Source organism: Colius striatus, chromosome 23 (genome assembly GCF_028858725.1).
Source record: "Colius striatus isolate bColStr4 chromosome 23, bColStr4.1.hap1, whole genome shotgun sequence".
Lineage (NCBI taxonomy): Eukaryota > Metazoa > Chordata > Aves > Coliiformes > Coliidae > Colius > Colius striatus.
In genome coordinates this window covers 1920475-1934304 of record NC_084781.1, presented here as the reverse complement: position 1 = coordinate 1934304, position 13830 = coordinate 1920475, and the positions used below count along the sequence as shown (strand labels likewise).

Genomic DNA, 13830 nt, shown 5'->3' with positions numbered 1-13830 from the left:
TGCTCTAGGTGCTGCTGCTCTGGCAGGGGGGTTGCACTGGATGAGCTTTTGAGATCCCTTCCAACCCTTAATTAAGATTCTGTGATTCTCTTAAGTGATGTGCAGCTGAAGAGTTTGTAAAACTCAAGGGGTAATTTTCCTCAAGGCAAGATGTGAATATATGCTTTTGTGTCTCAAGTTGGTTAAATCCTCCAAGCACTAGCCATATGTTCAGCACTAAACAATCCTTGAGTGGGGAAATGTTCTTATCTGCAGGCAGTGATTTTATGTGTAAATGAGGAGGGAGAGAAATAAGCTAATTACACTGGAGTAATATCCAGCAACTAGAAGCTCCATGCAGGGACTGCCTAGTTGAATTCTCCTCTTTGGTCCTTTATTTGCTTTAAGCATGCATATATTGATACAAGTTGATGGAGATCTGCAGGCAGGAGAGAACAACCAGCGCCCACGGTGATGGATGTATTTTGGAGTGTGTGAGAAGTTAAATATGAGGGCAGGAATGGTGGCCTAGGGTAATGCTGCCTGCCAGGGAAAAAAAAAGCAGCTTAGGGGCAGTGGTGCCTGAAACCTCTATGTATTGCTGTTTCTAATCTGCCTTGTCTGAAGCAGTGGTGCCCTGAAGCCTCTGTGTATTGCTGTTTCTAATCCGCCTTGTCTGAAGTAGTTGAAATGGATTTCATTCCCCTAAACACCTTAAAGAGCTTTCCATTTAGGAGTTCATCTGGGTTTTGCCTCATACCTCTTCTATTCTTTTTTCCCCCCCTTTTATAACAGCTAGTAATTATGTAGGGAGAGGATGTTCAGCTCCCAGCATCCACTCAAGTCTTTTGAGATAAAAAAAACCCCAGCCCACCAAACCAAAGCCCAAACAAGCCTGCAATTTAATTTAATCCCCTTTTTCTTCTTTTGGTCAGCCAGCAAGATTTCAGAAAGGGAACCTGACCTTGTTTTCATTGATCAGTCTGCAGTTTGACCCCAATGTGGGTCTGGGTTTTTGTCTGCTGGTGCAGGGTGGGAAGTGCACAGAATTATGCATCAGAAACCAGGCAGTTCAAATAATCACAGGGCTGAGAGCTTTTGAGGAGCTGGCTGCAACAGCACTGCTTTTTCTCTTTTAGCAGAAGACATCTTTACTTGTATGCTTGGGCAAGAAGTTTGGGTGTTTCTATCCAAAATATTAGAAGATTTTTTGGGGAGAAACACATAGCTTTGAACTGTGAGCAGGCTTCCTGCAGTGGGAAGCAGTTATTAGTTACAGCAATACCAGCTTTGTGTGTGGAACTTCAGAGGTGTTTCTGCCAAAAGTTACTGGTGTTAGTTCTTTCTCTCCAAATATCAGACATCTGTGCCTTTGTGGGTGCAACCTTTAAGTGTGAATTACTCTTGGATTTGGTTCTGGGAAGCTGTTGTTGCAATAATAAAACCCCAGTTTGTTAAAACAAACATCTTGCTGGTGAATACTTGGTGTGGGCTCCTTAGCTTAAAAGAACATGGTTCTGAAGTAAGTTTGCAAAGGTCTGCTGATACCTAGATTAAGCAGGAGCTCTGAGAAGATGCCAGAGGATTTCTGGTACTTGGAGTTGTTGTGCTTTTGATCTGATAATTCATTTGTTTGTCTTCACAGGCACTTGCAGCTAATGCTGGGACAGGGTTTGCTGTGGCAGAGCCTCAAATTGCCATGTTCTGTGGGAAGCTAAATATGCATGTGAATATCCAGACTGGGAAATGGGAACCTGACACTTCAGGCACCAAGAGCTGTTTTGGAAGAAAGGAAGAGATTCTGCAGTACTGCCAGGAGGTGAGTGATCCTGAATCTTCAGTGTGCTGAGGAACTGGATTCCAGTTTAGCCAGTCAGTTGCAAATGAGCAAATTAACCCTTCAGGAAGATAGTTTGTATTTGACTGGCTGAGTTCCCTGAACTCTCTTCCTGAGTTACTGCCCAGAAAGAGCAGGGAGGACACTGCAGAGGGATTTGAGAGCTACCTTTGCTTTAGATCAGCTCATGCTGCCACAAAGGAGGTTCTTGGTATGAAAGTCGAGAGGTGTCTGTGTTTGCAGGGATTTCTCCAAATGTTCTTCCTCTGAGCCAGAACACTAGAAAAACAGTTTCATGACAGCATTGCTGGTGGTTTTAGGCTCCTTGTGCGTCACTGTAGAAAATGTCATCTCCTTTCTGTGTGCTTCAGACATACTGTACAGTATTGGCCTTGATAAGTGTCTCTGATTGCTCCTCTGAGGCAACAGGCATGTAAAATACCACGAGGAATGGGATTTTTTAATGGGAAAGTGGTAGAACACATCATGTCTGGACTGGAAAACTTTTAAAACTGTTTCACAAGGCTGATGTAACTAGGACTATGTCTGATTCATGTAGTGGAAGCCTAAAGATAAGTCAGTGTCTAGACTTGAGAACCTGAGCAAGGATGTAGGGATCATATTAACACATCATAAATGGAGCAGGCCTGGGGAAATGTGAGGAGGTAGGTGCACATTGGCTTGACAAGTGAGGGGAGGGTGAAGATGATACTAGATCCTGTTTGTTGATCATCCTCTTCGAGAGTCAAGGCCAAACACTTCAGCTTAGTGCCAATGGAGCCTTTTGCCCCAGACCTGGCTTTCTCTTGCCACAAAGAAGGGATGATGCATTCTGTTTCTGAGGCCCTTTGTGACAAACAGCTGGCTGCTTTATGTCTTCAGCTGTTGTAAGCTTGATGCAGAAGAGAATGTGTGTCCATGTGCAAGTTTGAACTGGTTTGGGGTTGGTTTTTTTTGTGTAAAGAATGAGCCTCACTACTTCTGGTTGGGAGCCACTTTGCACATTCTTTGTCCTTTCTGGAGAGAAAAGTGTCTCTGTGTCTTGTTAAACAGATGTATCCAGACCTTCAGATTACGAATGTGGTGGAAGCCAACCAAGCTGTCAGCATCGACAGCTGGTGCAAGAGAGGGAAGAAGCAGTGCAAGGACCACACGCATATTGTCGTGCCCTACAAGTGCCTGGGTGAGTGCTTGGTATGATGTGTTTGTGCATTCTTGTGGGAGGGGCAAAGAATTGCTTCCTGACTTCATCCAGAGAGAGCAACAATGGAGTTGGGAAGGATTCTCTCCCATCAAGTTGCCGTTTCTGCAGCCAACTTCCACTTCACCATTTGTACTTCCACACGATGGAACTCAGCCTCTCTCCAGCAGATGGACAGCTTGATAACAGCTGTGGTGGGCTAATGGCATGAGAAAGAAATCCCCATTCTCTCTGCAACCTGAAGGCTATTGTATCTGAGTATCACAAAGACGTTGAGATTTAATACTCTGATCCTATTTTTGTAGAGCTTTAATATTTTGTTGCCTTGGAGACTTAAATGCTCAGTGTGTTCAGGCTTCCTGCTTTGGTCTTGGCAAGAGATCTCTCTTCTATTTCAATGCCTATATTTAAACTTTGCTGTTTCAAAGAGGCCCTGCTTCTTGCAGCTGTATCCCATGTCCTTACTTTGAACTGTGAAAGAGCGTGAGATAAACTGTGATTGATTTCAGGGTGCTTTCCAGAATCTATCCACCCACTTCAATCAGGCAACACATTTCACTTGTGTAACCTTGTGGCTTTTAACCTGTCGGTTGTGCCTGACACTGTGTTGCACTGCATGTGTTCTTAGTAGCAAGCTTAGTCTCAGCTGGCTGAACCTCCTTTTGGTTATGCTATGGAAAACCTTTGTTTTCCAAACAGTTTTGGGTGATCTCAGAGAGTCTGATTGCTGGGAGCAATTCAGTGAGAAGCAGTTTTTGTCATTTGGACCCCTGTCTCAGGTTTACATGTGGTTTGATGTGGGAGAACACAAGCAGAGCTGCAGAACTGGTGCTTTGTAAAACACCCTCCACTAGTTGAGCATGATGCACTTGATAAAGGAAATGTCACGTGGGCTCATTCTGGGAGAAAGATGCTTGTCTTTTAAAGATGTGCAAATTCAGGTTTGAGAAGCAACCAAACCTAGCTGATTAGACTGAGAACTTGTAATGGAAATAAGGATGAAGGCACAATCTCTGGATTCGTGAGGAATCATCTCTTTCAGAAATAATCCTCCCCCAAGCCTATTCTCCAGCTGCAAAATAAGCTGATTTTAGTGACAGTGCCCTTAAATTTGATAAGCATTAAACTGTCAGGGTTTTTAATTAGTGTCTTTCACAGTGTTCTTGAGTTACTCAGCCCAGCCTGCAAGGCAGCTTTGGCTTTGGGGTCTGGGTCCCTAGATCCATAGGTATAGAAAATACCTTTTTTCATTTAGCTTAGCAGTTCACAAGTTGATGTTGTAAGTGGATGATGTGTTTCTCTGGGACTAATAGTTGAACCATACTATCTTTATGTTCCTGTTTCTGATTGTGTCTTCTTTGCCTCCTTAATGCAGGGCCTATCTTGAAGTAGGATCTTGCTATCATACCATGTTTAACCTTCTCCTGCCTCCCCTCTAGCAGTGTAAGGTCTTTTGTATTTCAAAGGTGAAAAGAGGAGAACCCATTAGCACTCTCACTGAACTGTAAAATAAAGGTAACAATAGGGAGATGGGAGCAGGCCTGAGCTTGGTGAGGTGTGAAAAGACAAACTGCTGACAGTTGTGGCTAGGCTGTTAGAGGTGACATGGAAACACCTCTTCTGCCTGCTCTCATCTGAAAGGGGAGAGGATGTTTCTTTTCTGATAGCAGTGGCCACAAATAAGGAAGGGTATCTGTTAATGTGTAGCATGGAAAGGTTTTCCGGCTCCCAAGTGAACTGAGAGAACCTCCCAAGTGTCTAGGATTCGATTTTTTTCAATGTGGCCAAGTTTTGTTACTGATTATTGGTTTTGATCAATTTGAATCTTCTACCTTCAGTCCCCAGAACCAGTCTCTTGGTTTGAAAGTTTGGTCAGTTGTAGCTTTGTCATCAGAAACCTTTTAACTAACCTTTCATGAGAGTGAAGGAGGAAGGATTGTTAAAATTGTAACTGAACCTGTACTGAGGAAGTTAAAAATGGGGAAAACATCATTTCTCTGTTGTGTCTTAGCTCAAAATGTAACTAACCTAAAAGGGATCACCACTGCTTAGTTGATTCTGCAATTGTCACAGAGTTGTGGTGGAAATTTAAGCTAAATAGCTTTTAAGTCCAACTAATACAGGGTCTGCAGAGCAGACTGGCCATCTCCCTCCCACTTTCCTCAGGCAAAAGCCTGGTTTTGAACTGGTGCTGGTGAGGTTGTGGCTGTGTAAATGTTGGCATGCAGCGTATTTGCTGACTCTGGTTCTGTTCTGTTTTTTGGGCTGCATAGCTTTTCTTTTTCCAGCTCTCAGTGTTTTGGTTGGGACTGTCCCAGGCAGGGAATGTGCTGCAGTTGATCCTGAAACAAACCATCTAGAAACTGTTGAAAACAAACCAAAAGCAAACAAGACTTGTTCAGCTACTCAGATACTGAAAACAGATAAGACACACACAACTTCCCAGGCTGTTACAGCACCAGACAGGGTGAGCTAGCTGTGGTATGAATTGGTGACTAAGTGGTTTGAAAACTTCTGTGTGTAGATGCAACCTGTTCAGAGATTAATATGAAATCTCTTCAGTCCATCCTGCCTTTTCCATGTATTAGTACACATCATAAGCTGTGCCTCCAACTCAGCCTCAGGGTTTTCATCATTTTTCAAGCCTCAGCTCCTACTCTTTTAACCTTGAGAGCTCTGAGGTTGTGCTTTTCTGTCAGCTGAGAGAGAGCCATCTATGACCTATCCCCATTAAGAACATAACCCTTTAAAGCACTTGGTGGAGTTCTGGTCCTGCCTTTGTTTCCACTTGTGAACTGTGGATGTTTCTTGTTTTCCAGTGGGTGAGTTTGTCAGTGACGTTCTCCTGGTTCCAGAGAAGTGCAGGTTCTTCCACAAGGAACGGATGGATGTGTGTGAAAGCCATCAGCACTGGCACACTGTGGCAAAAGAGGTAATGGAGCAGCTGGGGCAGGACTATTTATTGTGGCTCTGTCCATTTGAGTGCTTGTATTGGAACATAACAGCATTTATTCCCACATTGCAGTCTATGGACTGAGCCAGAAAACAGTGAGAAAGAAGTTTAAACATACTCAAGTGACTTAAAATACCCCTGTTTAGTTAGCTGAATTATTGTTCCCTCATGAAAAGCTGTCCTAAGATCCTAAGACCACACTCTAGCATCACTGCTCTAGGATATTACTTCAACTCACAGCTCATCCTTCTTACCTGGGTAGAGAGCTGAAGTGGTCATTGGATGTTTCTTACTTCTCTTTTGCATTCATGTACCTGCTGCTGCTGGGGATTTGATTGGGAGTGCTTGCTCAGGGCCAAATCTGAGTTTCATTGTGACTGATTAGTGAAGGTTTTACATAAGAGATGGATTATCTTCCCAGAATAAACCCTAGGCCATGGGAGGGGGTGTTTTTTTATGCTGTTTGTTTTAATCTGACTAGCAAAAATGTTGTGAGTTCTCTTCACCCTTGGAACTGGGGGATGATAAAAAGAAGATCCTGATGAAATGCACCTTTTCCACTTTGTAGGAACAGCAGCTTTAGAAGCAACAACATGGTGGTTAGTTGTGATGGTGCCAGTAAAGATGAGGGTGCACCAGTTAAACTTCCTATCTCTCTCAAATCCTGAGAGCCAAAACCTGGCTTAAACTGAGCTGTGTTGAAAGAATCACCTTTGAACTGAGGATAAACATGTAAATATCCAGCAAATTTAAAAATCACTTGCTTTCAACATAGCTGGGGAACTTTTCCAGAAGCATTTGGCTCTTTTTATATCTGTATTGGAACACAGCAAAGCACAAAAGGATTCTGATGTACATAACAGAGCCTTTTTTACTTCATTCTTTTCTAGGGCACCACAAAGCTAAGTATTTCCTTAGCTTAAGAGAAGTGTATAGACATAATGTCTAATCACAGTTTGCATTTGGCTTTTGCTTGAATTATCTGATTGATTTTCATCTACAGCATGTTAAAATCAGCTTGACACAAAGTCCATTTGAGTGATTATTCACTTCCTCCGATGTAAAGTTTAATAGATAAAGTTTAATGAAATGGCCAGCTCAGAAGAGCAAATGAGTTCTGCTTCTTTCAAGTGCTTTCTCCCTTGAGTTGGCACAAACTCAATCCTGAACTTTGCCAGGTTGAGAAATCTGCTCTGAATCAGGGACTTTTCTGGGGGTTTTGCTTTACCTAAACATTTCAGTTCCATTTTCCTTTAACTCAGGTCATATGTTACTGATGTCTTTTTTGCTGTAAAATTTATAGCATCAATGTCATTCTTGGAGGTCTATGATTAGGCAAACTTTTAGCTGTTATCCAAAGCAAAAGCATGGTGTTAAACTGACACAAAGGGGCTCCTCTTCCAGGCCTGCCTGACAGAAGCAATGATCTTGCACAGCTATGGCATGCTGCTGCCCTGTGGAGTAGACAAGTTCCATGGAACAGAATATGTGTGTTGTCCTCAGACAAAAGTTGTGGATAAGGCTCTGTCCAAAGAGGAGGAGGATGAAGATGAGGATGAAGACTATGACCTTTATAAAAGGTAGGGTTCTTACTGGCATAGATGTGAACAGCTCTGTATGTGAAGCTGCTGCATGTGAGTATTTCACACAGCAGCTCCCTCGTGATGAGGATTGAGAGGAGAATCTCTGTGCTTTTGTATTTCCCAAACCATTCTTCTCACCCTGCAAAACCCTTACAGGAGGACAAATGTTTTTGTAGTGCTCCTGTTATTGGAGGAGTTTAAAAGCCCCCTTCCATAGACTGTCAGAAAACCCAATCTGATACTTAACCTGGCAAAGGAGACACCATGGTCAGGCAGGTGATTTTTACAGGATGAAGTCCATCCTCTGCACTCTGATTGTTTGAGTGTTTTTGACAGAGGGGAGCTCCCCAGTTCAAGAGAGACAGGGAGCTGCTGGAGAGAGGCCAGCACAGGGCCACCAAGATGCTGAGGGGACTGGAGCAGCTCTCTGAGGAGGAAAGGCTGTGGGACCTGAGGCTGTTCAGCCTGGAGAAGAGAAGGCTGAGGGGGGACCTCATCAATGTTGATAAATACCAAAGGGTTGGTGTGGAGAGGATGGGGCCAGTCTTTTTTGTGTGGTGGCCAGTGACAGGACAAGGGGTGATGGGCACAAGTTGGAACAATGAAAGGTCCACTGAAACATGAGGAGAAAGTCCTTTGATGCTGAGGTGAGGGAGCCCTGGCCCAGGCTGCCCAGGGAGGGTGTGGAGGCTCCTTCTCAGGAGGTTTCCAAACCCACCTGGACACGTTCTTGTGCCCCCTGAGGCAGGGGAACCTGCTGTAGCAGGGGATTAGGCTGGAGGAGCTCTGCAGAGCCCTTCCAACCCCCACCATTCTGGACAAGTCTGTGACTGCTGCAGTAGGTACTTCCCCCAGATATGATAGACTTTCACTTACTGAAAAGAAGCTGATGAGAACATGCATGGAAACTCCTGTAAACCAGGACAAACTCTGCCTGCAGTAGCAGGTGTGGCTAATGAGGAAAGTCCCATTGATACATTTCTTTTCCCCATGGCTTGTTTGTAGAAGAGATGAAGAGAACCGTGTTTCTCATACATCCAAGGTTGGCTGTGAAGTGATTAGCCCTCCCTTTACCCCCCTAACTGAACTGTATCCCTTCAGTGAGTTCCCCACAGAGGCAGGTGTCGAAGAATTCACAGGAACAGCAGTGGAGGAAGATGAGGATGAAGATGATGAAGGGGAAGAGGAGGAGGAGGATGTGGTAGAAGACCGCGACTACTATTACGATAGCTACAAGGTTGATGATTACAACGAAGAGACCCCCACAGAGCCGAGCAACGACAAGGCTGCTGCTGAAAAAGAAGTCAGCAGTGACATGAAATGTAAGACAGAGCCCTTTCTATCCTACAGGCCCCTCTCCTCCTCAAGAATATCCTTGATGGCTGTCAGCTGGCCATGGGGTTTTTGCTCAAGTCGGTAAATGCCACTTGGAAGTTTCATTTGCCAGAGAAGTTAGCAAACAGAGGGATGCAGATGATGCTTCTGTTTCAAGTGTTGAAATTAACTCTCTAGTACATGGGGCCATATGTTTGCAGATAAACAGCAGCTCTGCTGGCAGAAAGCCCAGTGTTTGGCACAAGCACCTCCATGAAGGTGCAGTGTTGAGGCAGAAAACCAGATCTGCCTAGACTAACTGGGGAAAAAAATCACAGAGAGGCATTTGGGGTACACTATGAATTTAAACCCCTATCTTTGACATGGTGTTTTTATACCAGCTGACAAAAAGGAAGCTAAAAGTGGTGGGTTGATGCAGAGGTGGCAAAAAGGTGCCATCTGGCCGTTGGTGGCTGAGGAACAGGCTTGGTGTTGCCTTAATGGCACCAACATGCTTGGTGTTGCCTTAATAAACCTTTCCCTTTCATGACAGTCAAGCCATCACAGTTGGCCCAGTTTTATTGTATCAGTAATATATACTTACTGCAGTAGTAATATATACTAGTGGTAGCTTTTGTTAAGTGCTTGGTGCCACTGCAGAGGGCATCTGCTGATTGTGTGGTGCCTCAGCATTTAACGAGGCCTCTGTACTTCACGTGGAGAAGTGTCTGCAGAGGAAGGAGGAGGGGGAGAGAGAGTGAGATTCAATTAGCTACAGATCACTGAATCATTGCCAGCAGTTCTTGCATCTTTTTTGGTCAAATGCCAGCATGCTGCAGATAATTTTACTTGCTGAAACAAATCTTAGCTCATATATGTACAGGACTGTTACAGACCTGCAGGTGTTGCAAGAGAACTGAAAGGATACAACTGGGGTGTCTGTTTTGGGGGGTCCACAGCCTTGTTTTCCCCAAAGTATTGTGAGTGGCTGCTGACTTCCAGACCACATAGACTGTTTTCTTGCATCAAAGTAATCCAGCTACTTACATTACCTAGTTAGTATGAAGCAGTCCATATGCTGTGGCTACCTGGAGTTCAATACTTAATGTGTAGGTGTTTGAAAACTTAAGTTAGCTTCTGAGATTGCCATGGTAATCATCTTTCTTTTGCTTAACCTGCCTTCCCACTTGCTCTTGGCTCACCTTTAAGATGTGCAGTGTCTGTCTGGGCAGAGTGCAGCCATCAGGACATCTTTGAATGCTTTAAAACAAGCCCTGATGGGTTTTCTTTCCACAGTTTTGTACAGTGGAGGAGGCTCTACCACTGTGACACCCACATAACTCTGTTGCCTCAGCAAAAGAAATCCTTGCTGTTTCAGCCTCTAGCTAAGGGGAAATCACTTGTAGATGAGAGCTCCCTGTTGAGACAACTGCTGGCTTGAGACAACTGCTCCAAAGCACCCCGGTCTCCCACCACTGAGCATTTGCTCCAAAGCACCCCAGCTCAGGCACTCAGGAGTGCTGACAGACCTCCTGAAGGATGCTTTTGCATGCTTAAAAATCCTCTCACCCCCACCCCAAACTGCCCAAAGCTGAGTGAAATAGGTGAGTGAAACAACACAAACGCTGAGGCTGGTGCTGCAGGAGAAGACGTGAACTAGAGGCACCATTGCATTGTGTGAGTCTCTTGGGGATGAGGCCTGTGGTCCCTCCCAACCCTACCATTCTATGATTCTATGTTCTAACCCATCTCCACACAGCTGTCTGCTCCCAGGAGGCCATGACAGGGCCCTGCCGGGCTGTGATGCCTCGTTGGTACTTCGACCCTAACAAGAGAAAATGCGTTCGCTTTATATATGGAGGCTGCGGAGGCAACAGGAACAATTTTGAGTCAGAGGAGTATTGTATGGCTGTGTGTAAAAAGATGAGTAAGTCCTGCCTCCCACTGGCCTTTTTTTGCAGCTAGCCTCTTGTCTGTGTGGCGTTTGGTGTTGCCCCTCCTCCTTGCTTAGGTCAAGAGAGGATCCGTCTGTAGCTCATCCTGTTGGTTCTGGTGTCTGCAGCAGTTCTGTCTGTCCCTTTTGCAGCAGTCTCCTCTTGTCTCTGCTTCTCTGGGGTCTTCTAGGGTGAACTTTCCTAGGGGAAAGTGACTCTGCAAGTTTGCTGTCTGTGCTCACCGTTGGCTTGCAGCTCTTGCAAAGGGCTCAGTGGTCTTCTAAATCTATAGCAGGGACCAGGGGCTGTCTCTAATCTCTTGTGAAAGCAAATAGCTTGGTGTTTTTGTGTAACTCTGGGGGTTTTCTTCCCCCAAAATACATAGCAGGAAGCCCTCACTTTCCAACCACGTTCCCATGCATATGTTTGACCCATTGCTTCTGAGAAGGAGGCAGCTCCTCACCATTCTCCTGGTAGCAGGCATTCTCTTGCTGTTTTGTTGTTGGAAAATACCAGAGAAGTGGCACAGAATTCAGATTCCCTCTTTCAGCTTGGTTTGAAATATGAAACATGACTCAATCCCTCAATGTGTGTGTTTCTTTTTAAGAGCTTGAGGTTTTTGGCACCAATTTCAACTGGCTTTTATATCAGATGATAAAACTACCAAAAACATTTTAACCTCCTTATTAATCTTATTGTTGAACTCCCAGCACTTCCACTTCAGCTACCATTAAAGCCTTTTGAAAGGCTTTTTGTGTGTTATCTGGGGCTTGGCAGTCTGACTATACAGCCATAATCCTATTTACAAAATGGGCTTCATGCAAGTGCTTTAGATTGGGCTGATCTAAGTGAAGTGGTGAAATAAAAGACGTGGATGTCAGGAGCTCTTTGTACAAAAGTTTGTCCTGTTACAGAGGGATTTGGGGCTGAAGGGGTGAGGGGGGAAAAAAGAGAGAGTTCTCTGTGGCCAAGCTTGGTTCAGAAATGCCATGGGCATGCCCAGAACACAGAACTGATGTGACATCATCCATTGCACGTAACAATTCTCTCCCTTCCTCTGCTCCTCCTTCCCTAGTTAAAGGCTTAAAGGATTCAGGTGCATGCCAAGAGGAAATTCGTAATACATTGGAGGGTGTTTTTTCCCCCCACCCAGATTGCTAAAGTGGTTGAAAGGTTGCTTTAACCTTCCCTCTCTGCTGAAGGGAAGCACTAGAGTGGCACCGTGTTCGCTGTAGGTCCTTTCCAAAAGGCCTCTGGGATGTGTAGTTTCTGAGGCTGGAGCTCCTGAAGTGTTCAGGGTTACAGAGCCCCTGCTGTGGATTCTGCAGCTGCTTGAAATTGTCAGTTCTGAAGTTTTTCCTTCTCCCCTTGTCAGACTTGAATGTCTTTAAAAGATCCAAACTGTCCAGTTCATTGGACGTGTCAATTTGTCACACTGAGCCTCCTTCTGTTGCTGTCTTGTCTAATATCACTGCCTGTTAGTCCTGCGTGGTGCATCTGGTAGAGAAAGGTAGGTCTGGAGTGTAAAATACTGGGTAGTGCATTGTGCAGATTTATTGTCAAGCTCCCTAATCATATTAATGATGTCTGGAGCCAGCTTGTCAGTGAACAGCTAATGCACAAAATGTCATTTGAACCATCCAAAGCCAACGTGAAAGGGAAGAGAAAACAAGTCCTTTATCCTGCTATCCGAGTCACTCTGTTGCTGGAGCTGAGTAACACTCATCTCAGAGCTCATGAGAAGACCCAACAGGTGCTGGTTGCTGTGGTGCATTACCATGTTTTTGGGATGATGTCACTAACTGATGTTGAGCAGTAAATTGGCAGCTTAAAGATACCAAAACGGATTCCTGACAGGTGGCAGGGGCATTAAACTCAGCCTGCCAGACTTAGTTGTGCAGCCCTGGGGGAGATTCCTCTCCCTTGGGGGTTATTCCTCCTCTTTTGCAACTACAGGTTTCCAAACCTCAGCTTATCCTTAACTCTCTCACTCTCCTTGCAGTGCCAACTGATGATGTGGATGTCTACTTTGAAACCCCTGCTGATGACAATGAGCACGCCCGCTTCCAGAAGGCGAAGGAGCAGCTGGAGGTCAGACACCACAACCGCATGGACCGGGTGAGTCCGTCAGTGTGATCACACTGTGGCAGGTAGATTCGTTTCTTTAGAGTGCTGAGAGAGAGGAATCACTTGGGGACACTTGGCTTGCTGCTCAGAGGGCTTGAAGTGCTAGATTTAAACCCCACAGCCATCAAAAGCCAGCCAGGCTGTGTGAGGAGCTGCCTGTGAAGGCAAATCAGCTCACAAAGATCAGGCTTTATGTCTTGTTGATGTGTTCTGTCCTCTTGTTGTCCAGGTGAAAAAGGAATGGGAGGAAGCAGAACATCAGGCTGTAAATCTTCCCAAGGCAGAAAGGCAGACTCTCATTCAGGTAAGAGCTGAAGGGCCTAAAAAGAAAAGTTCCTGGTGCTTGGCCTTTGTCTTCTCAATAAGCTGAATGAGAGATTGTAGCATTCAAAGCCAAAAGCTGACTGAGATGGAAGGAGAGCTTTCCTGTTCTGTCAACAGCTGCCTTTTAGAGGAGGCTTGATTCAATTGTGTGCTTTGTTCTTAAAGCTGGAGATGGTCCCATATTGTGTCAGGTCCTTTCCTAAACCCAAGAGTAGGAAGCTCTCACCCCTCAAGCGTAGCGACAGCAGAGCCAAGTTGTAACCTCAGACCTCTGGCCTGTTTTGCACTAGGCAGTGGCCTCAGAACCCAGTTCAGGTTTGCCCTGACTCCCTGGACACACATTTCCTGTTCAGGCAGACTTAGTGAAAACCACTTAGACAGCAGATGAAGCTGGTTTGCTGCCAAAATGCCAGTCTTCTGCCTTCTGAGGAGGGCTCAGACTGCAAAGTTAATCAGGGATGTTCTTAGGATGGGATTGTTAGGGGTAGGCTCTCCTGGCAAGTCCCCTCAAAACAACATACAACTGACTGCAGCTTTGAAGCCCACTTTGGATTTTATCCTGGAACACAGTTTTCTCT

The 13830-nt window shown here is 45.1% G+C and overlaps 1 protein-coding gene across 4 annotated transcripts in view; it reads left to right on the top strand.

The window, feature by feature from the left end:
• APLP2 (amyloid beta precursor like protein 2) overlaps window positions 1-13830 on the top strand; it is a 46200-nt gene that overhangs the window by 20554 nt on the left and 11816 nt on the right. For 3 of the 4 annotated variants that reach the window (XM_062014057.1, XM_062014056.1, XM_062014054.1), the window contains exons 2-9: window positions 1625-1798; window positions 2870-2999; window positions 5837-5949; window positions 7375-7550; window positions 8655-8875; window positions 10627-10794; window positions 12804-12919; window positions 13158-13232. In XM_062014057.1, coding sequence (XP_061870041.1) covers window positions 1625-1798; window positions 2870-2999; window positions 5837-5949; window positions 7375-7550; window positions 8655-8875; window positions 10627-10794; window positions 12804-12919; window positions 13158-13232 — 1173 coding nt within the window. The remainder of the gene's footprint in view (window positions 1-1624; window positions 1799-2869; window positions 3000-5836; window positions 5950-7374; window positions 7551-8654; window positions 8876-10626; window positions 10795-12803; window positions 12920-13157; window positions 13233-13830) is intronic. The other variant, XM_062014058.1, reaches the window with a different exon arrangement.